Here is a 24,348-nt window from a genome sequence, read left to right as displayed (position 1 = left end):
GAAGAGCCACACTCAAAGGGCCAAAGAGCCACATGTGGCTCGCGAGCCGCAGTTTGCCGACCACTGGTCTAGGTGGACAGGAATTATAATTACTCTGTTAATAAATTAATTTTCACAAAAAATCCCAAACTAAATCTTTAAAAAATCTTTGTCCAAGTTTCCTGACTGATGTTTCAAGCAAATTTGCTGCCATGCTTGGCAGGAATCGCCCACAGATGTGTGCCGAGTGGCATGTGCTAGACGGACATGGCACTGAGCTGGGAGTCAGGAGACAAATGCCATCTGCTCTCGGCTCCCAGGCGATCAACTTCCCTTTCAGGCCTTAGTGTCCTCATCTGTGCAGTGAGAGACTCGGTTAGCAGGCCACCCAGCACGCCCAGCCCCTCATCTGGGTCTCGCTTTCCTCATTTCTATTCTGCTTATGAAGACTGGATTTAAAATGACTGGGAAAGACTGCTGAAAAGCAGAACATCCCACTTGTCAGAGAAGCCTGTCAGGGGGGTGTGGAGCTCAACACGTGCCTTTATTGATCTATTTATTTTTCGTTAATCCTCACCCAGGATATATTTTCCCCACTGCTTTTTATTTTATTTATTTATTTAGAGAGGAAGTGAGAGGGAGAGAGAGATGGAAACATCAATGAGAGAGAAACATCGATCAGCTGCCTCCTGCACACCCCCTACTGGAGATCAAACCCACAACCCTGGCACCCGGACCAGGAATCGAATCTGCGACCTCTTGGTGCACTGAGCCACTCCAGCTGGGCTTCCATTGCTTTTTATTTTTTTTATTTTTTAATATATTTTATTGAATTTTTACAGAGAGGAATGGAGAGGGATAGAGAGAGTTAGAAACATAGATCAGCTGCCTCCTGCACACCCCCACCGGGGATGTGCCTGCAACCAAGGTACATGCCCTTGACTGGAATTGAACCTGGGACCCTTCAGTCCGCAGGCCGACGCTCTATCCACTGAGCCAAACTGGTTAGGGCTCCACTGCTTTTTAGAGAGAGTAGGAGGGAGGTGGGAAGTGTGTGTGGGGGAAACACCGGTGTGAGAGAGACACATCGATTGGTTGTCTCCTGCACACACCAGGACCAGAGTCCGGGAGCGAACCTGCAACCCAGGTAACACGCCCTTGCCTGGGAACTGAACCTGAGACACCTTGGTGTGTGGGCCAATGTTCAAACCACTGAGAAACACTGGCCAGGGTGCATGTGGCCTTATTAATAACACGAAGGACCACTGGGACTGGCGCCAGCTTCCCTTGTCCGGGGATTTCTAGCAGTGGTTCTAAGGAACTGTGGCTCACCTGTGTGCAGGAAAGGTCTACAGAAAAACTGCACTGAAAGTCATGACTATGAAGGATCAGCGTTTGCAAGAGTTCCTTTTCCCATTGCAAAGCCCAATCTCTCCGTCCAGAGGCAACTGCTGGTACTAGTTTCGAGTATATTCTTTCCCTGCTATCCTTCACACATTCAGGCAGGTTTGTGAGGCTACCGGCCCCTTTTCTTCCCCATAAATGGGCGCACATCAGCCCCTTCTGTTCTATACTGAGGTGCACAGGTGGGCTTCCACACAACCCCTGAAACTGCCTGCAGTGTTGTGGTTTAAAGCATGCTGCACTTCCAGGGGACTGTGTTAATAACTTCATTAATATTTTTTTTTCATTAATATTTCAAAGGTGCTCTTGATCTCCAAAAAGTCACTGTCCCTCCACAAAAGCACATGAACTGCCTGAGCCCAGGGCTCGCTACCAAAGCTCTGTCACAGCATGTTCCCCTGTTGGGGGTCACTGAGCCCACAGCTGAAGGGGCTGAAGAAGGCGCATCTCCACTGGTCAGCAACAGAGGAGCTAGGAGCAGTGCACAGAGTATGTGGAAGCTTCCGACATCAATGCGAATCAATGAATATTGCACACATCTGGAAATTCTAGAGAAGTGAAGTCAGTGTAAAAGCCGGGTTTCAAAGACCTAATACAAGAAAGTCATTGATAGCTCATTCATCATTTTCCCATTGATTACATGTAGACATTATAATATTCTGGATATAGTAAATACATCATTAAAATTACTTTTACCTGTTCTTTTTATTTTTCTTAACAGGGCTGTTAAATATTTAAATTCCCCACGTGGCTTGCACTGGTGGTTATGGTAGTGCTGCTCTGGGGAATGTGGCACCACTATTCACTCTCCTCTGTTCTCCATCAATGATGACTGATTGAGCCCCACCTTAGATATGTTCTCTTCTTACTCACAGATACAGAGAATTATCGGGGGTTCCCAGAGCAGAGGGAAAACGAGAAGGGGGCGAAATGAGTAAAGGGATCAAGAGGCACAAACTTCCAACTGTAAAATAAGTCATGGGGATGTAGCGCACAGAATGGGAATACAGCCAATGAGACTGAACTGACTCTGTACAGAGACAGATGGGGCCATTTCCCAATGCCTACAAATGTCGAATCAGTAGTTGTACACATGAAACTAATGTAACATTGCATGCCAATTCCACGTCAATAAAAAAAGGAAACGTCCTACTCTTTGCAAATCTAAAGCAAAGATTTCAGAGGATTTTCTAGGTCAGGTGTTATTACTGGCACACAAATAAAAAATCAGCTCACCAAAAATACATGGGAAAACTCATCAAGACAGACACATTTGTTTATAGGTGTCTAAGTCCATGGTGAAATCCATTTGGCAACACCCAGTTAAAATGTTACCTCCAGGATATACGCCTCATAACAATCTCTTTTTAAAGACATTTAACGAGCACCTACTGTGCACTGGGTTCTTCACATTTATTACCATAATTTCCATTTTATACGAGGGAACTGAAGTTTGCAGAGTGGCTCAGGCCACCCAACTAGTAAGTGGCAGCCACCTGGAACCCAGGTCTGTACACAGCACACTCTGCCCATCTATCCCTCTGCCTTTTAAAATGTTTACACCATACAAAGAACTTTCAGATACATTGTATCATTTAATTATTCAGACTATTCTTTGGCTATAAGAGGGGGCATATGCCTGGTGTGAAGGACAGGTCTTGCATCTCACAGCTCAGCAGTACATAACCTTACACCCAGGAGTTCTGAAACACAGGTTGACATCTTCATAAGTATCCTCTCTAGTCAACCCACACTACTTCCTCCTTTAATACTGATGGTTTTCTTGGGCTCGGAGTTCAAGGGAGCAATGGGAGGGGGACCTTTATTAACAACTAGAGGCCTGGTACACAAAATTCGTGCATGGAGAGGAGGATCCCTCAGCCCAGCCTGCACCCTCTCCAATCCCTAACTGGCAGTCGGACACCCCCCTCTCAATCTGGGACTGCTGGCTCCCAACCGCTCACCTGCCTGCCTGCCTGATCACCCCTAATTATTTTCCCCTGTCGGCCTGATTGCCCCTAACCGTCTCTGCCTTGGACCCTGCCACCGTGGCTTTCTCTGGAAGGATGTCTGGTCTAATTAGTATATTACCCTTATTTTAGTATAGATAAGCATACAAATTCAAAGACAAGTGCCACTATTTCTAAACACATGTGACTGCACATTATATATTCATATATATTTTTTTAAATCTTTATTGTTTAAGGTATTACAAACGTGTCCTCATCCCCCTATATTAATATATTATTAATGAAGTAATAGCACCATAAATTTAAGGTTGTGATTTTATGGACCAAACAAATTAAACACACAGGCAGAGGTAGTGAAGGTAATGAAAACTTAAACAGAGAAGCACCATGGAGAAACCTGTCCGCTTGGTCTCTAATGGCCCAGGAAGGTGTGTGCTAGCATGTAAACTCTCTGGTCGGGAGGGGAAACGGAAAAGCAAAGGGCAGGAAGATCACATAAAGTGAATTCCTCGGGAGGGAACTGCATTCGCTGCGTAGGAGTCAGGAGAGTTTTCTGAGGAGCAGGTGAGCAGCCACACGCTACCCACTCTCTGCCCTGGTGCTTAAAGTCAAAACCTGGGGACCAGTGAGAAAGAGACATCGTCCACCCACAGAGGGGCGGAGGGGCCTGTTGCAGGTCAGAGAGGAGGCCGGGCCAGCCGGGGGGAGAGGTGCACCAACCCCATGGCCTATGAGGAACAGGGGTAAGGAGTTGTTCAAAGAGGAAAAATACAGTGATTTTCAAAGTGCACAAAAGCAGGGAGGGGAGAAAGCAGAGCAACAAAGGAGCTTGTAAGAATGGAAGGGAGCATCGTGCCGGCAACACAACTGCCATGCACTGAGCCACTTGCCGAGTCGTCTCGGGGCCAGGAGCCAGCACGCAGAGGGGCCGGGACCAGTGGGAGCAAGTGACGCCGCCGCCTGGACACCAAGCCAGGGAGGACAGTGTGGGTTCAGATGCAGACCAAGTCCAGGCCAGGGAACCACTCACCACCGCCTTGGTCTGGGGGGATGGACTGCAGGTGTCGTGTAGTTAGAACTTTCCTGCGTGTTCATTCAATACCGGTAAATCCAATTCTTTTATCCAACCTGTTCGGCCTAGTCATTCATTTTACTTAAAGTTCCACTTTAAGAAGGATTTTTAACATTAGGAAACGACTGAACTTCATCCTAACCAATGATGGGAGAGTAGGAAAGCTGAGATTACAGGGTAGTTCCACGAGGGGTCATCTCCCTCCCATCCTTCCCCTTCAGGTCTCCTGTGGCTCGTTACCTGCAGTCAGTCCAGGGCCTCCTGGGGAAACTGGAGGAGACGACCCCTGAGCTTGAGGAATTCTGCTTTTGGGAGAGGCAGCACATATTCAAGAGAACCCAAAGGAAGTCATAAAGGTAGTCAATAACCCAAACCTTGCCGCTGAATTTCTAGTCTGTCAGTAAACAAAGCCATATCCCCTCTCTTTACAGCATCACATACACACAATCCCAGGCCACACAGGGTCCTAGGTTGTATCTGAGACCGTCTCAGGCGGCTTCCTACCCGAGTGTTTAAGGATCTTGAAGTTCTGTCATTGTTCTCTTTGAACTTTTTATTATAAGCAGTTATTAATTTTTCAATGACTAAAACCAGCTTATTGAAAAACAAACAAACAAAAACTCTTAAGGGTGCAAAGGGACAAGTGAAATAAAAATGCGGAAATGCGGCCTGGCCTGCTCTCCGTTAAGACAGTCACTGATTGTGCCTCAGGACCTGGCCATCCAGACGCTTGGGCATTCAAACCAAGGGAGGAGGCGTGGCCCACCAGCCTGCCTGTCTGGGTCCTTGGCTCCTGCCCGGAGAGGGCAGGGCGGGTGCTCACAGCCCTCCGGAGCTGAATCTGTCCAGAGAACAGCGTGATGAGAGCAGTTGGTCTCAAACCTGCCATATTTGCTCTGCCTGTGCTTAACCATTCTCTCCAGTGGCCACAACTCCTTAGATTTTAATTTCTTTTCTCTCTTAATTCTATGGGGCATGGCCAATGTGGTGCTTCATTAAACCGCAGTGCTTCCGGCTCTCTCGGTGGGAGCCAGGGCCCTCGGGCCGCCTTCAGTTCCCCCATCCGCTTCAGCTTCCAGCCTCCTGCCTCCCAGGGCCAGGAAACAGGAGCGACAGAACAGGAATCAGGCGCCTTGAGTTCTAGACCAGGTCCTGGGGACCATGACCCCGTTCTGACCCTTTTTAGGTTTGTTTCCTCATCTGTGAGGGAGTATATTTCTAACTTGCTGAGTGTGGTGTTAATTAAATAGCATATTGTAACTGGAGCTCTTGGCACTTAATAGCTGAATTAGACGGAAGCTATCCGGCTGGATCCCTAAGGTCTAGTGCTGAATGAATGAGAGCGAACAGAGGGTGTTCAGTAAACATTACTTCCCTTTCCCGTTGGAAATGCCTCAAGGGACCCTGACACGTCTGCTGCAGGAAAGTGAAAAGTAAATGCTGTGTCCAAAAAAGTGCCTCCTAGAGCTTGGACCAGAGACTACCGAACAGCTGTTTCAGCTCTGACACAGCCTTTTCTGCTTCTTTAAAATATATTTTTTTTTTAAAAAAAAAATATATATCTTATTGATTTTAGAGAGGAAGGGGGAGAGAAAGAGATAGAAACATCAATGATGAGAGAGAATCATTGATCAGCTGCCTCCTTGCAGGCCTCCTACTGGGGGGTTGAACCTGCAACCTGGGCATGTGCCCTGACCGGGAATCGAACCGTGACCACCTGGTTCATAGGTAGATGCTCAACCACTGAGCCACACCAGCTGAGCCTGCCTTTTCTTCAAAAAGCACACGGCAAGCCCTCCACGGACTGTCCCACAGATAAGGTCTTGAGTGCCCTCGCCACCCTCCTCTCTCTCTTTTAAATGTGCCTGCATTCGTCAGCTCGAGCTGCCGTAACAAAATACCAGTCTGGGCGGCTTAGCAACAGAAATGTACTTTCAGTTCTGGAGGCTGGAAGGCCAGGGTCAAGGCGTCAGTAGGTGTGGCTTCTCCTGCGGCCTCTCACCTTGGCTCAGAGGGCCACCTTTTTGCTGTGTCCTCACATGGCCTTTTCTCTGGTGTCTTCCTCTTCTTATAAGGACACTGGCTCCACTGCTCAGGAACCCACCCTCCTCACCTCATTTAATCTTCATTATCTCTTAAGCCTTATCTCCAAATATGGTGGTCACATTGGCGGTTAGGGCTTCCATCTATGAATGTGGGGGACACAACTCAGTCCAAACCAGTGTCTCAGGCCACAGTGCTCTGTTAAACACCCGGATGAAACACAACACTGCAATGTGGTCTGACGATTCTGATGATGATCAGTGTGGTCACCTCCAGAGGAGGAAAAAATGGTACAAGTGTTAGTCTGCTTTTTCTTTATCCTGCGCAGTTTTATATTATTTGGAATTCTTTAGGTTGTAAATGACAGATTCTGATGGGAAAAAAAGTGGAATCTGTTATTTCATATAGTGCAAAAACAGCCCCCCTCATGGAGACGCCTGGCTTAAGCAGGGCCGGATGCCTGAAGCCCGGGCTCAGTGATGCCATGAGAAGTCGGTTCTTTGGCCATCACTGGACTCTACCCCATCAGCTGGCTTTGGTACCAGGAGGCTACCACCAATGACTTGAGGCTTTCATCATCCCACACAGCTCTTGATCCCAGAAAAAGCATCATCTTTCCTCACAGATCTAGCCCAAGACTCTTCCCTTAAACCAAGCATGTCAAACGTGTGCCAGCAGGCTGCGAGTCTGACATGCTTGCCTTAAACCAATCACCACAGCCAAGGGATTGAGTCCTGTGTGACCCCCAAAGAGGGGGTGTGGGGTTGGGCCAGGTCAGATCACTGTGGAATGGACTACTGGTTCCCCTCTTCTTAACCCTCCTCTCTAAACTGGATGCTGGGCAAACAGTATCTTTCTAGGAATAACAATGCTAGTAGAGGAAAGAGATAGGCATGCTAAAAAATTACCTGCCTCTCTCTTTTTAAAAAGTACTTGATCTTTGCACAGTGTTTTACTTATCAGAATGATCTCCAACTCATTCTCTGCCCAGGTGCTAACAAAAGACTGATCCAAGAATGTCCTTGCACATCTCAGCTCTTTCCATCAGTGAGAACTGCATGGGTGTGTGAAATCGCAGCAGTTTCTCCTCTTGGCAGTCCTGAGAAAGAGTCCGATTTATCATGGACACATCAAGAGTAATTATATCAAGTTGGCCTGTGTAGCTCAGTGGTTTAGCATTGACCTATGAACCAGGAGGTCACAGTTCAATTTCCAGTCAGGGGACATGCTGGCTTTCGGGCTTGATCCCCTGTAGGGGGTGTGCAGGAGCCAACTGATCAATGATTCTCTCTCATCATTGATGTTTCTATCCTTCTCTCCCTCTCTGAAATCAATCAAAATATATTTTTTTAAAAATTCACTGTCAATTATATCTTAATTAAACTGAATGAAAAATATTTTCAGTTGCAACAGACCAATTACAGAACCCAGAGACCACTCATTCATCCAACAACCATTAACTGCCCTTCAAACAGCTGGAGGGTGCTGTGCTAGGTACTGGGACAAACATGAACAACTCAAAAAAAAAACACCTTTCAGCAGGGAAGAGAGAGGGGGAGATTGGAGGGGGATAGAGGGGATAAATGGTGATGGGAAAAGTAAAAAAACCCAAAAACTTTCAGTTGTACTGCTTACAAAGCATTTTTGCATATGTAATCACTCTTTTCCGCACAGTGAACCAATCCTATATAATAAAAAGCTAATATGCAAATTGTCCCCTTGACCGGAGTTTGACTGGGAGTTCAACCAGGGGGCAGGGCCAGCCCTCCAACTATCCTCGGCCCCTCCCCCTGAATGGCCCCCCTCACCCAGATTGGGGGCAGGGCCGAGCGGACCCCACCCGTGCATGAATTCATGCACCGGGCCTCTAGTTTTACATATTAGGCAAGTGAAACCCAAAAAGAATAAACAATTTGCACCAAATTACACAGCCAATAAGAGCAGGAGTCTGAACTTACCTTCCAATGAGATTTCGAATCTCACACTCTTATCTTCTTCCATTATGTATTTTGCCTAAAGATTCTCTTCTTCCCCATTTCTAATTCCCACACTCAGACTACCCTTCAACTATAGCAGTATTTTCCTGAGCGTAACTAAAAATTAAGTGTTAAGCAATAAAAGTTCCTTCATCAAACAGATGTGGGAAGTTCAGGGGCAAAATTCCTACCCTCTGCCCTCTACTCCCTCGAGATTTCTCATGCTCCCACACTGACCTTGCCCAGAGGAGTGGGGTGCACAGTGTTTGTCAAACAGCTGTCTACAGGCCCTTCTGCTTCCCATGCAGCCTCCTGCGTGACTAAGAGCCGTCCAAAGCACAGGCCCCAGAGTCGGGTGGAATTGGGTTCAAATGCCGGCTCTGTGTGATGCTGGAGAGGTTAAGCCAGTGCACACCTTGCTTTTTAAAACAATCTGTGAACCAGAATGTCAGTAATAGCAGCGATCTCCTAGGAATCTTATGAGAACAACAAAATCAGGGTCAGAGGCAGGTATGGAGTGCCAAAGGCAAGCATGGACTTTTCAGTTAGAAGACAGATCCAATTCCCAGCTCTCCCAATGAAGCAAACCGTGTCACTTGGAGAGTGAGCTATTCCCGGAATCTTCTCAGGCACATGCCTGTCAGGTGAGCAGTACCGAGCCTCAGGACTGGTATGGAAATTGGAGGTGATAACAGGTCTTGGGACATGTGCCTACACTTGCAACGTGTCTGGTTTGTATCTGGATCTAGAAGAACCAGAAAGTTTACATTTTAATACGCAAGGACTTGTTAAACTTCATATTTGGTGCCAGCTAGCCCAAACCCTTTTGTAAATCCCCACAGCTCTGAAAATCTCCCATGTGGCCCCCTTTAGTCCTTGCTGCTGACCTGCTGCCTGGACCAGTTCTGCCCATGCAAACTACTCAGCAGACTCATTTTCCCTCAAAATCCCACTCATGCCTCATGCGCTGAAATGAACAGACACCCAAGAGGCAGCAACTGCCTTGTTTCCTGCCATTTCCCCTCCTAGGGCCTATAACAATGGCATGTGGCAGGAGGTTTAAAAAAAAGCCCATAAAAGTGAATAAATAAGAAGTGCCGAGAAGCCACGATGCATCCGGCTCTGTTCAAGTGTGACAGGTGGAATGACAAGGTATCAAACCTTCTTTCTGCCTTCAAGTAACCCTCAATCAAGTCAGGGAAATACGACAGAAAAATTAAGTCCTAGAGTATTTTCTATATGTCCGTGTTGTACGGAAGTTCAGAAAAAAAAAAGAGACCTTCATGTGGGCTGGAGTGGAAAAAGGTTTCCTGAAGGAAGTGTGCACAGCGCTGGGTTCTGAAGGATTTCATGGGGAGAAAACATAGGGTTGGAGCCAGGGAAACCACAGGGTGTGCGTAGATCCCAGACTAAATCAGTGTGGAGCAGAGGGAAGGCTCCTGCGACCGAGGTCCCAGAGAGCGTGCAGTCAGGCCAGGGAGGTCTTCGCTGGCAAGGGACAGGGCTTTATACTGCCACCGGGTAAGGGACTGGGAGACAGCCCTCTCTTTGCCACCCTTCTCTGAAACAAGCTGTGTTTAAGTTCTCACCCAGGGCAGAATGAGCTGATTCGCACTTCATTCACCCCAGAGATCTGGTTATCAGGAGCGTCCCTACCAACACCAGGATAACGATTCTGTCAACTATAGCATGTGTGTCCACCTGCCTCCACCCTGGGACCTCTACTTCCCTCAGTCTTCAGTAAGGCGGAGAGTCACGAAGGTGGAGTCTTCACTCTGCGGCTCTGGAAGTGCTCCAGTTCATCTGATGGGAGAGCATCCTACCGGGAAAAGGATTCCATAGGATCCCCAAGTTGAAGCTCTTCAGTGGCTTCCCCTGAAGACCAACGGAACCACCAGGAATTACCCATCATTTATTTCTAAAACAGCTGCTTCTGGTTGGAAGGGTGCTCACCCCTGAGCTCTCACTTGGAATTCACTTTGTCCCCCTTCCCCCAAGTGGAACAGACCTCACACATCAAACTGTCAATGCAGTCCACACAGTTCAACAGACATGTGTATCTTGTGCCAGGCTCTGGAAATAAAGAGCTGTGAGGCCAAGCATGCACTGCTATGCCGGCGCTGGGGAAATGTCAACACTTGGTGGTGGGCTCTGGCTGTGTCATCGTAATTAGACGGAAAGCACTAGAGTCCCAGTTTGTCAACTGCAAGGAATTTAATTAATCTCTCAGGCCAGAGAATCTGCGTGCCAACCAAGCCCAGATCCAAGCTCTCAGCTGATTAGTCACATCACAGTTGGTTCATTGTGTCATAAAATTTCAACAAGCAGGACTGTCATCCAAGGACTGCATTCTGGAGTTCTGCGTCTGAGCACCCAGGAAGACGGGAGTCCAAGGCGCCCCACCTGAGTGTCAGGCCTCTCTTCTGGCTCCTGTGCAATTTCTAATCAGGATTAGATTAGAACAGGATTTCATTAGTCTAATTAAATGCTTTGCTACTTGAGGGAAATTAAAGGAATTAATTTATTATCTACTAAGTGCCAGGCACCTTGCTAGATGCTTTAGCAAGTAATCTCATTTAATCAATGCAGCAACTCTGGGAGGTAGGTAATATCCCCATTTTACAGAGAGGCAAACTGAAGCGCAAAGAGCTTAACCAAGCTGCTCAGGTAACAAGGCCAGTGGAAAACCAAAGGTGCCAGTGCTGCAGAGCACCGAGCAGATGTCCCCGACCACATGGTCCCTGAAGGTGAAGTGCTTACCTCTGCAAGGCAGTGAACTTCAGGGCAGAGAAAGTCACCAGTCATGAGGAAAAGGCAATCAGACATGGGTAACCCTGAGGAGAAGGAGGGAAGTCGCTCCTCCCTGGGCTTTATCAGCCCACTCCCCTGACTAAGCCCCTGCACTGCTCCCAACAGCCCTTCCCTTTATTTTCATCCACCCAAATCCTAGGCATCCCTAAGACTCAGATCTTCCCCAAGACTCAGATCTTCCTGAAAGTCCCCGTACCCCTCAATACTGCAGAACCACAGCAGTACCGCTAATGGGATCTACCCCACCTCACCGGCATTCCTGTGCCTTGGTTGCCCCACCCCATGCTTTTGGTGTTGGTTGAGGACAGCAAATTCCTGAAGGCGGGGCGAAGGATCACACATATTTGCACCTTTTACTATGGCTTACAGTTAGTAGACGTCCAGGAAGTGTTTTTTGAATGAATGTTCTGCTATCAGCAAAAAGGCCCTCCCCAGCTCTAAAAAGACATGGACAAAATTTCCAGAACCTACACAGCAGGTGCGACCTTTTGCAACTATCCTAAGTAGAGACAAGCAGCGTGTGGAGCCAGGCTGGTATCCTGTTCTGGACTCATTAATCACCGAGTCCAGTTAAAGTCCCCTCCCCTCTTCTCTCTCTCTCTTCCTTTCTTTTCTTTCTTCCTTAAATTTCTTGGGGGTGCCATTGGTCAACATGAACATACAGGTGTCAAGTGTGGGTTTCTATGTTACAAGGTCTGTATATTGCACCGCGTGCCCACCCCCCAAAGTCAAAGCTTCTCCCTTCACCATCTATTAGGGTCTTCTTCTCCCCCAACCTCTTCCCTCTGGCAGCCATCACACTGCTGTTTGTGACCATGAGTTTCAGTTTTATATCCCACATATGAGTGAAGTCACATGGTTCTTACTTTTTCTGACTTCTTTCACTTAGCATATTGTTCTCAAGGTCCCTCCGTGTTGTTGCAAATGGCGCTGTTTCATCCGTTCTTATGGCTGAGTCCATGTGTAGATGGACATTTCTTTATCCGGTCCTTTCTCGTAGGACACTTTGGCTGTTCCCATGCCTTGGCCTTAGTTTCCTTTTGACTCCTTGTTTGTAACATGAGATGACGACTGTGCTGTGCAAGAAGTGTGAGGCATGGGAATGAGACTGAACTGGTTACATATTAACTGATTAAGCTTCCACTAATTCCAAACTATAAGTACAAGCATTATAGCAAAACTTTATAATTTATACACTTCTGTCTTACACACTATCCTCAGAGTAGCCTTTTCCCGCAAGCACAGAAACTGCGGTCTCGAGAAATAAAGTGGCTCATCCCGATCACAGCTTTTAAGTTTACATTGTATGACGTGTATTCAAATCTCTGGACTCCAATTCCCAGCACTGCCTCTCTTCAAGTAAAACTCAACAATAACGGTAACACATTTAATAATGCAGGATAGACTGGTATTTTTAAATATATCCACTTTGCCATCCCAAGAGCTAAATTATTTGTTTCCCAAAATAACATTTTGCTTATGGCTTGTCAGACAAACAGGTGGAACTGCCAAGTCCATGAGATGTGTCTGTCCTGCCCCGCCCCGCCCCCCCCACACTTGCTTTGTTTTTCTCCTTCGGCTCTCCACCCACTGCCTACTTCCTCCAACCAGGTGCTCCTGGGATGGGACTGGGTAAAAGTATACATGTGGGGGTTGTCTGTGTCCCTGAGCCTCCGTTCTCATTTATAAGATGCGATGTGGCTAAAGGTACCTAGCAGTGTCTGGCGCCTCGGAGATCCTCAATAATCAAGTTGGGTGCCTTCCCCATCCTGCCCAGCCCAGCCCAGCCCAGCTTCCATCTCCCGTTGACCTGAGATGTATTTTCACACCACAGTGGAATGTCACTGGACCGAAAGAGAGTGTGGGCTCTCCCTGCTTTCGAACTTCAGGGGTTCCCTGAAACCACTTATTTTAACTCGTTTCAATATTCCAGTGGGAGGGCAAGAAAGGGTACATCTTTTCCCAAAGCCACATATCAATTTGCATGAATGAAGATAAAGCTAGTTGGAGTTTGAACCTCAACTGGTCCAGAACATTTAAAAATTAAAACAGTGAAAACAGACTCAAAGTCGTAACTTCCCATTCTCACGTGACTGACTCATCCCACCTGCAGATTTGAGATCTGGAGTTGGTATGCCACATTCCCCAGGAAGCAAGTAGGAATAAGTATCAGGAACTTTGTGAGAAACAGTGGTTTCTGATTTTGGTTCCATTCTCACTGGAGGGATGATGGAGCCAAAATCACATTGAACACTCTCCATTCTGGAGATGGCAAGGACATTCGGTCATGGCTCTGGGCCTCACGGTGGGAGGAAAACTCCAGTATTCCACAAAGCTGTCTCCAGTGGTGCTCAGGTGACAGCCTCTGCGGTGGGGAGTAACAGGTAAATGTTTACTTAGACCAGTGGTCGGCAAACTGCGGGTCTCAAGCCACATGCGGCTCTTTGGCCCCTTGAGTGTGGCTCTTCCACAAAATACCACGTGCGGGCGCGCATGTACAGTGCAATTGAAACTTCGTGGCCCATGCGCAGAAGTCAGTATTTTGTGGAAGAGCCACACTCAAGGGGCCAAAGAGCCGCATGTGGCTCGCCAGCCGCAGTTTGCTGACCACTGACTTAGACTATTCATTCAGTACACTTCTCGTCTAAGAAATTGCTTTAAAAAGGCAAAACCACAAGAAAAGTGTCTATCAATAGCTGGCTAGGACAGCTTGCCTGGTGTTAGAACGATGCGGACTGCAGTCAATGGGAGGCCAGAACCCCTGACCGCTGGAAAATGCTGGCCAGACCTCTCATGCTTTCAGGGTTCTCCAGCAATCCAGGCTTGGGCCCCAGGCCCCAGCGAACCATTATAACCAGCAGCAGTGAGAGTGAGGTCACTGCAGAGTCCTCAGGTGATGCGGCCAGAGCTCTCTGGTGCTCCAGCAACTGGGATGTGCTGAGGACATGTCACATCTTTCTCCGGAGGTCACTGGTCAGCCTTCAACATGCTCTTCTAAGTGAGCTCACCAGCCGGCACCATGAGGCCTGCACGGAGCTCGCCAGAGAGCTCACTTGCTTTTCCTTTTTTGGTAAATCCTTGTGAGACAGTCAACTGCTTATTAAGGCCTTACTGTGTGTCAAGCAGTTTTAGGCACGCAGGACCCAGAACACATGGATTCACATTGCCCTGGCTGGTTTGGCTCCATGGTTGGAGCGTCGGCCCATGCACCAAGGGTCGCGGGTTAGATTCCAGTCAAGGACATGTACCTTGGTTGCAGGCTTGATCCCCAGCCCTGGTGGGGGTGCATGTGGGAGGCAACCAGCCGATGTGTCTCTCTCACATAGATGTTTCTCTCTCTCTCTGTCTCTCCCCCTCCCTTCTACAATCTCTGAAAACAACAACAAAAAATCTATGATTCACAAAAGTTCTCAAGAACTAGTTCAATAGGGAGTCAGCATGTACACGTGTCCATGTCAAAATCTGACCTCCTTTTAACAATGAGTGTGGGCCTGTGCTCTCAAGTTGGGGTTATGGAGGCCTGTAAATGTGTGTGGATAAGAGGATGGAGTCACTCTCAGCGCCCTTTCCTCCCTTATGTTCATGTAGAAAGAGTGCTGTAATTTATCAAGCAAGTTCATATTCCCATTTAATGTTGACAGCATTATAGATTTGCTTGTGGAGACCTGTATCCCCATTTTCCAGTTGAGAAAATGGAGACAAAGAAAAGTCCAAAGACAGTACATGGCAGAACCAGGCTTATAGCCAAGATGACAATCCTAAGCTCCTCACATCAGTGTGCTCTCCACCGCTCTGAGGCCTCCGAGGAGGAGGGCTGTGACCCATGCGGCCAGTTTAACCTCCTACGAGCGTACGGCTCGGGTCCACCTGCCTGTGTGCTGCTCTGGCTCCTGATTTCTTTCCTACCTCTACCTCCACTCTGCCTTTGCCTCACACTTCCCTTCTCAAAGGCAATCTGCCTGCTTCTCCCAAGCCAATGGTTCTCTGGTTCCCAGACCCGCAGCATAGGAATCACCTGGGAACTTGTTAGACATGCAGGTTTTAAGCCCCAACCGAGACCTACTTACTAGATCCGAACCTCTGGGAGGGGGCCCAGCAATGAGTTTTCAGAGCCCTCCAGGTGATTCTTCTGCCTCTTACAGCTTGAGAACCACCTCGGCCTCAGTAAAAAGCTAACCAGCGGTTCTCAACCTGTGGGTTGCGACCCCTTTGGCGGTCGAACAACCCTTTCACAGGGGTCACCTAAGACCATCCTGCATATCAGATATTTACATTACGATTCATAACAGTAGCAACATTACAGTTATGAAGCAGCAACGAAAATAATTTTATGATTGGGTCACAACATGAAGAAATGTATTTAAAGGGCCAGAAGGTTGAGAACCACTGAGCTAAGCTCCTCTGTAGTGCCTGTGCTGCCCCACTGTGATCACCTGGCCCCACACATGCGGACCTGGTGACTAAAGAGGACAGCCACTTGTCCAGTACTGTGCAGCGGTCACAAAATCCAATCACACCCAGCAAAGTGCTCAGGGCTAGCTCAGGCAGGAGACTGAAGCAGGGGTAAGAGATGACTTCTTTTCTGGCTTCCTTTCCATAGAGGGCCCCACTTTTTCAGGTCAGCGGTGTGGTGGCCTTTCACTCTAACCCTTTTCTACCTCTTCAGACCCAGCTCTTGGGCTAGGAGCCCACCACAACGGGAATGGCTTTTTGATACACATCCCTCTTCAGGAAATGTAGGGAAGGGCTCCGAGCTCTGTTCAGTAGCTAAGGCTTACTCCATAGAATAAATGCTAACAATAAAATATGAACCTTACAATCTTACTACTTTCTATAATTCACAGAACTCCTCCGAAACTCTCACAAGGATCAGAGAAGCTAATTTTGAAACTGGGATTAGAACCCAGGACTCCTGTTTCATTCTTTTTTTTTTTTTTTAAGTGTTTTTATTGATTTATTTAAGAGAAAGAGAAAAACATCAATGTGAAGAGAAACATCTATCTGCCACCTCCTGCATGCACCCTGATCCAGGATCGAACCTGCAACCCGGACATGTGCCCTGACCGGGAATCAAACTGGTGACCCTTCGGTGCACGGGACAATACTCAACCGAGTCTCACCGGCCAGGGCTCCTTTTCCATTTTAAAAGGACAGATCTACTGTAACCTGTCCAGCATTAAATAAATTCTTGTTAGCTGTTAATGGAGCTATTAGAAAACAATAAGCCTGGTCCCTGTATAAGGGCAAAGGCCCCATGTCACCAGAGCATGTTGCCACATGGAAGGAATATCCCTTTCACAAGCCCAACCCATCAGGAATAATGCAGGGGCACACTCTTAAACAAAGGATAACTTCCTGGATCCAAAGCCCCACGCTTACAGGAAGGGTGGGGGACCTGTGTGCACAGCTGATGATTCTCTCAGCTACTCCCTTGATTTTGACTAAAAGGTCTCTAGTTTCCTCTTGCAAATAATGAAAAGTGGTTATTCTATTATCATTTTAATGTCTGTTGCAACAACATTTGGAGGGAACAAAAAGGGCCTATAAGAAACAGAACTGAGCTTCCCACACAATCTTTGCCCATAACATGGCATTTATGCTCAGTTCTAAGATACACAGAAATCCCATGTGAGCAACGAGAAGCTGTCCGAGGTCAGAAGCAGACACATATATGCTCTCCTCCATATGTTCCACAGACATGGAAACATGCACATAATGACCGGTGGCCCTCCCATTCCACCTCCTTTATTTTCATTTCTTAGAAACTATCTCTATTGGAACATCCCTTCCCACATTCACCCCCAGACACAGATTCCCAGAGAAGAGATGGAGGAAAGAGAGGGAGTAAGATTCACAAAAGCCTCCAATTTGCAGCATTAATAATTACAGCAGCTGAAAAGCTTACAAAAGCAAAGAAGGCTCCGGTTAACAGGACATTACCAAGGCACTTCCCAGAAAACTGCCCAGCCATGAGATTGCTATCGACGATGAGGAAAATCAGAGCCAAAATCAAATCTCAACTAAGCAGACACACTTGCAGAATTTCACCTTCACTGCTAGCATTAGCATTTTTTTAAGAGAGCAGTCGACTCCATGAGTTTGACAAAGGAAGAAAAACAAAAGCTATCAACAGACTCATTCTGGATAAACAGTTGCTATTCTGTATTCTTAACTCTACACCTGCAACAGCAGCTCAAATGAGGCACAAGGTGGGGCCCTCGGCAAATTCACACACCAACAAACAATTACCCACGCTGCATCCGTGCATGCAGCAAACACCCTGACCAGCACCACCGTGCACCTCCGCCCCCCATGCCTGGAGAGACCCCACCGAATGCAGAGAAGAGCCCTTTTTGTGTGTCAGAACCAGCCGGAACCTAAGCTGTCATTACACAGCAAAAACCTAGCGAGAACAAAAACCCAGCGGCAGGCAGATGTACGAAACCAGAACATACCTGAATTCTTCAAATGCGAACATGACCTAGACAGAGACAATTTCCTTAGATTGTCTGGTAGCCTTTTTGGTTCGGAGGACAACCATTTAGTCAGTCAGATGGTGCAAAGTGCAGAAAAAAGAGGCGGGGTTTCCACACCCCCCAATATTCCGAAGTAAAAGGCTTTCTGCAGACAGGAGCCTGCAGCCTCCAGCTCCGCCAGCTGCTGACAAGCGGCAGCTAACAGGGGAGGCAGCGAGAAAACCATGTGATCATTACAGCAAGTCTGATTAATGCAGTGTGTGCTCAGGCTCCAGGCTGGGAGCTGGATTAGTCCAGAGAAAAAAGTGGAACCCGGGGTCCTGGGTAAACCACAGATCACATCCCACCTCCAGACCAGGATTTCGCCAAGTGGTAAAAGCTTAAAGGGATGAGAATACAACCTGTGCCACTGTGACCTGCCTGATTACCTCATCTTCCTGTGCCTGCTGCTGCTGAAATGACCAGGTGTGACCAGTGTGGTCAGTGAAGAGAGTGGACAGTGATACCTGCCTCCATTTCACTGGCAATTCTGCAGAATCCCATATTATGCCTGTCCACTACCAAACACTACTCTATCACAGATGCATAAACTGCTGGGGAATCAGAAAGCCACATTGTATGCCCACCACTGTCTCATGAACCATATGACCTTGCAGTCGATTGTGACGGTGATCTCATTTCTTTGATTATTCATTTATTGAGGCTCTTACCAATTCCTTGAAGTACAAAAATTACTGTAATAATTTCAGAAGTTAAAAACAGTACAAAAGGAAACGAGATGTCAGCCAAAAAAAGAGCAATGTTTTCTAGTTTGTAAAGCCCAAGTTGGTAAAATCTGGCAAATGAGCTGAGGCTGTATTCTAAAACCTGGCGTTAAGAAGGACCTTCAGCAGTGGGACTGCAAACCTTTATAAAACAAGGGGGACAGATCGCCAATGAAATCCTGTGAGTCGCTCTTGACTTTTTTTCTCTCCCTCACACCACAAAGATAATCAGTCACTAATTTAGATTCTCCCTCACGAAAGTTTCCTTGAACCTGTCCCTTTGCCCACGCCCTGCCTACCGCCTGAGCCCCCACCTTTGGCATCTCTCACCTGGTCTGTTGCATTATAACTGGCCTTTCTCTCTTCGTCCCTTCTCGCAGATTCTGCCAGGGTAGTGTTTCTAACTCTGATTCTCATGCCCCCTATTTGAACCCTGCATCAGTCCCCCAGTGCCCATAGTGTTACGGAAAAACCCTCAGCCCAGCATAGAGAATCTTATTTCTCCAACTCCTTTTTTCCATTAAAACTCTTAATAATCCCCAAATCCAGCCCCACATTCCTAGTTCCCCAAATATGCCAGGACCTCCTTTCTTCAGCCCAGGGGCCAACTGCCTAAATTATTCCTTGCTCCCTCCGTGACCTGCACCCTTCCACGCGGCCCACACTGTTCCCTCAGCTGTCCGTCCCCAGGAGCCTGAGCATCCCGAGGGCAGGGGCTGAGTGAGAGGAGTTACTCAGTAACTGTTTGCTGAATGACCCTCCTTTTGCCCCAGCTCTCCACCAGGGAGAAAGGGACCTCGTTCTCACATTAGGTGACCTGGGATGGACACACCCCTCTCCTTATGTTATCCCCATCTGAAGAGAAGTGAGAGCCCAGAACTTGCCTCAAAGAAACAAAGTAGTAACAGCCAACTGAGGCAGAATGATTAGGAAGAAATTTGGGGGGATCCTGCGGTCCCTCAAACCATATAGCAATCAGCAACTAAGCTGACCCAGAATGCCTTCCACGATATTCCGGACAAGTCTCCGCCCGAGACCCTCTACTTGGCAGAATCATGATATAACAGGAAACACAGGAGAGTCAGAGTCATGCAATAACCCGTTGGGAGTCTCAGGTCTGCCACTTAGTGCCTGTGACCACAGGCAGCTGCTCTAGTCCTGCCTTCTCCCCACAGTGATCATGGAAAGTGTGCTTCTGCGCCCAGTCTACTGTCCACCTGGGAAGCCTTGGGCACAGTCTCACCTGTGTAAGCCTCAGTGTGTGGGGGTGCTGCACAGACAAAACTCTGGCACATGGAATCGCCACTGATGGTAGCTAATATCACATACCTTCAAAACCCCATCCAGTCCTGCCCCTGACCAAAACCAGCCTATGGTGATCTCTAAAGCTCCTGAATTCCTAGGTAGTCAATATTCCTATATAATAAAAGGCTAATATGCAAATAGACAGAACAGTGAAAGAACCGCAACAACTGAACTGGTCGCTATGACATGCGCTGACCACCAGGGGGCGTGTGCGGAACATGGTGGGCGTTGGCCACAGCAGGATGGTGGATCAGGTGAGGGGGGGGGGGGGGGTGCCAGACCAAGGCAGGGAGCTGGTTGCTGTCATTGGGGCAAGCCTCTGGTGGTTACTGAAAATTCTTTGCTCCCACACGCTGTGGTCCCACCAGGCACAGTCCCACCCAGTGCTCTGACCTGCTACTGGCGTCGGAGCTGCCGCTCACACCCGCTGCCGGTGCCTGGCGCCGGTCCTGATCACTCAGCACTATCAGTGGGTGTGGGCAGTGGCTGCCGGCCCTGATTGCCCCTGAGGGCTTCTCCACCTCCCCTGTTCCTGAGGGGCGATCAGGGCAGCAGTCCCTGTTCACACCCGCTGATGGCACCGGCCCTGCTCGCACCTGCTGCTGGTGCGGGCCCCAATCACTCTGCACCGTAAGCAGGTGCAAGCGGGGCCAGTGCTGTCAGCACGTGGGAGAGGCGGCGGGAGTGGGGCTGCTGGCAGATAGGGGACCGGGGGCTGGGGCCGTGGTGGGAGGCGCTGGGCTGGGGCACAGAGGATGGGCCAGGACCCGCCCCTGTGCCTACCGCAGCCTCGCAGCCCACAGTTTCTTTCAAGGTGCACAAATTCGTGCACAGGGCCCCTAGTGTATACACACACACACACACACACACACACACGTATATAGATAAATATACATATTTAATCTCACATATCATCTGTGCTGAGGAGTAGCCTCTGTCTATTCCACGTCTCAGGCCTCTAACCAGGTGAGTCCCTGGGGACAGGGGCTGAGGGGACTGACAGGAGGAAACCTAAAGAGTTTAGCCCCCCATAACTTCCATCAGAAACACTCTTAAGTAAAAACAGCATGCTTGCTATGCAAACACAGCTTCAAGAAAAATAAATTATAACTTTGGGTCACCATCCCTAAATTCTTCTATTTTGTAATTATGGGGGCCCCACTACCAGTGACCTTCATTTTTAGTCCTTTTTAACCCTTCCCCCAGGCACAGCACACTCCTGGTACATAGTAGATCTCTGGTCAAAATATATTTTTATTGATTTCAGAGAGAGGAAGGGAGAAGGGGAGAGAGATAGAAACATCAATGATCAGAGAGAATCATTGATTGGCTGCCTCCTGCATGCTCCCTACTGGGGATCGAGCCCGCAACCCAGGCATGTCCCCTGACTGGGAATCGAACTGTGACCTTCTGGTTCACGGGTCCATGCTCAACCACTGAGCCACATAAGCTGGGCTGGTCAAGATCTCTTTTTATTTCACTCAGTGCGTTTTCATTCCAATTGAATTAACCTTTCCAAAAATTAAAAACAAACAAAAAATGCTTCTTGAATTGATAAGAAATGTGAGTCCTACACTGTGAACTAATTCTTTCCCTCAGATTACATAATTCAACTGAGCTTCTACAGTGACATTTAACTTTAAAACAATAGCTTTAAATAAGCTATTAACTGAAAGCTAACCCCCCAAAACATTCTACCGTAAAGCAAATACAATTGCATTACATCTTTCAGTCTACCACTTCTCAAAGCAGGAGTTTACTGCTAATTATTTCTGCATTCCTATCCATGTCTATCTCCCCAAATTAAGTGCTCTCTAAATAGCTGCCCAGGTCATTGCATTCACTCGCCAAGTGACCGAAGGGCTACCATATTAGATACTGTTCTAGGTGCAGTGAAAACCCTGAGCTTCTCAGTGCATCCGCTCTAAGGAAGGAACTCAGAGACTAAATGGGTGAGAAAAGGATAATAAAATAGGGCAATGTGCCAGAGAGTGACTGGGGCTATGAAGAGGTGATGGGAAAGGCCCCTCAGGTCGTGTATCTAAGCTGAGATGTGGATGATCAGGGGACAGTTATGCAAACATCAGGGAAAGATCCCTGCAGGCAGAGGAGACAGCTGGTACAAAGGCCCAAGGTGGGAGGGCACCAGCCTGGCATCCCTCCCTCTCCTACGGTGCTGTGGTTGGCCTAGAGCAGCCAACAAGAGTGGAGGGAGATACGACAGAGCTAAACAGGGCTTTATCAGCCAGGAAAGCCCTGGAGAGTCCAAGAGGGCAGTAACATGACCTGATTTTCACTGTTGGAAGGAAAATGAAGCGCGAGACCAGTCAGAAGCCGCTGCAGCAGTCACTGGAAATGACGGGGTCTGGACTTGGTGGCACCAGGAGACAAGCAAGAAGCTGATGGGTTTCAGGTAGGTAGGGTTTAGAGATGGTCTTCCTCACAACTCAGTTGTTTCATGTGGTTCTTATATTACTAGCAAAGCAGAACAAAGGTTAAAATATTTAAACAGAAACGCTATGGCTACCACCAGGACCAGAAGCCAAAGAAGTGTAAGGACCTTTCTCATCTTTCTCATTCTATCCCAGGGTCCAGCACCAAATCACTCAATAAGTACCTGCTGAATTAATGAATCAGCAGTTTGTTGATTGAGAGGGAAGATGTCATAAAGAGATGAAACTGGATTAGGCCAGCAGTCCTCTTTCTGGTGCAAGCATCCAATAAAAGGGCAGATCATCTTTCTGAACAGACACATGCAGCTGCTCCAATGTCACTCAGATACACAGAAACTGGCCAAGAAAATCTTACCAGGAATAGAGGAAGAATCAAGAAGATAAAAGCACGTGAAGCAAATTCCCATATTCAATCAAGAAAGATTTCCTGGGCACCAGCTTAGAGTCCACACCACTCTATCCCTGAGAGGGGAGGGAGGCCCAAGGAGACTCAGGCCCACTTCAGGCCTTGCCAACAGTCAGGAACAGACCACACACTCCAAACACTGAAACAAGAGTCCAGATGGTGCATCGGCAGGCACCGTGTCTGAACTCAGTATTCGAGTTGTGGTCCCACTTCGACTCACTGTTCTTATCAAGACCCCCTTGAGTCCTGGTTCCGCCATGAAGTGTCCATGAGCGTGGAGGGTAAAAGCAGGGCAGTCTCAGCGCCACTCCTCACCAGCCTAATGCCCTTTGGCAACTGACTTTACCTGCCAGAGTCTAGAGCAGCGGTTCGCAACCTGTGGGTCGCGACCCCTTTGGGGGTCGAACGACCCTTTCACAGGGGTCGCCTAAGACCGTCGGAAAACACATATATAATTACATATTGTTTTTGTGATTAATCACTGTGCTTTAATTATGTTCAATTTGTAACAATGAAATTGGGAGTCACCACAATATAAGGAACTGTATTAAAGGGTCGCAGCATTAGGAAGGTTGAGAACCACTGCTCTAGAGTCTCAGCTTTTTCACCTAAAAATGTGGATAATCATTCCTGCCCTGCTCCCTCACAAAGAAATTGTGAGGGCCAAATACAATAGCAGGTGTGCCAACGTTCTGTAAATTACAGGTGCTTTATATAGAAATAATTGTACTATTATGAACAACAAAGGAAATTATCCTTTCCTACTTCGTGGCTCTGAGATCTTGATAATGCAGGAATTTTAAGTATTCACCGGGCCATATAGTTAGATGACCCATAAATGCAACTTACTATCCAAGTGACCAAGAAGGAATTTAGATAAAAACCTATAATTGTGGGTATTCAGGGCTAAGATGACCTTAAAGGCAAATTACTCAAACCCTTCTCAGCCTAGCCACCTAAGATGCTTATTCCACAATATGTACTCATCCTTTTAAAGTGTAATTTAAAAACATAACTCCCACACAAACAGACAGTATGAATGTGTCAAGGATTGATGTAACACTTTGGTGAGGGAACCAGCAGGACGCAAGGCTGGTGCAAAGATCATATGCATATATGCATGACCAATGGACATAGGCAATAGAGTGGTGAAGGCCTGGGAGGGGCGGGGACTGAGTGGAAGGGGTCAACGGAGAAAACAACAACAACAAACAAACAAAGAGGACATTTGTAATACTTTCAACAATAAAGATACATTAAAAAAACAAACAAAAACAAAGGTAATACGGAAACACACATAGTCAGTGGACAAAAAGAAAGCTGTGATAATCTTTAAAGTTAGATACAAAACTGGTTAATATACCACAGAGCAATTAACCCAAAACTTCTGAGGTTATCTTTTCTACTAAACAGAAATCAATTTTAGATCGCCACTGGACAAAATATCATTTGTAACTTGCCAATGTTCTACAAGTTAACATTTAACTTTAGAAAAGTAAGTCTCCAAGAATATCCCTTCAGTGGTTCTCAAACTTCCTAATGCCTTGACCCTTTAATACAGTTCCTCATGCTGTGGTGACCCCCAACCATAAAATTATTTTCGTTGCAACTTCATAACTGTAATTTTGCTACTGTTATAAATCGTAAAATATCTGATATGCCGGATGTATTTTCATTGTTCGCGACCCA

The 24,348-nt window shown here is 47.4% G+C and overlaps 1 protein-coding gene across 4 annotated transcripts in view; it reads right to left on the bottom strand.

Annotated features, from left to right (window-relative positions):
• EVL (Enah/Vasp-like) overlaps positions 1-24,348 on the bottom strand; it is a 114,958-nt gene that overhangs the window by 69,378 nt on the left and 21,232 nt on the right. For 2 of the 4 annotated variants that reach the window (XM_081097878.1, XM_081097881.1), the window contains exon 1: positions 17,711-17,930. The exons of the other annotated variants lie outside the window; for them this stretch is intronic. In XM_081097878.1, coding sequence (XP_080954004.1) covers positions 17,711-17,733 — 23 coding nt within the window. In that variant the 5' untranslated portion in view covers positions 17,734-17,930. Of the gene's footprint in view, positions 1-17,710; positions 17,931-24,348 lie in introns of those variants that run through there. 4 annotated transcript variants of the gene reach the window in all.

This window comes from Myotis nattereri (genome assembly GCF_964212035.1).
Source record: "Myotis nattereri genome assembly, chromosome: 1".
Classification (NCBI taxonomy): Eukaryota; Metazoa; Chordata; class Mammalia; order Chiroptera; family Vespertilionidae; genus Myotis; species Myotis nattereri.
This window is presented reverse-complemented; position numbering and strand designations above follow the sequence as displayed.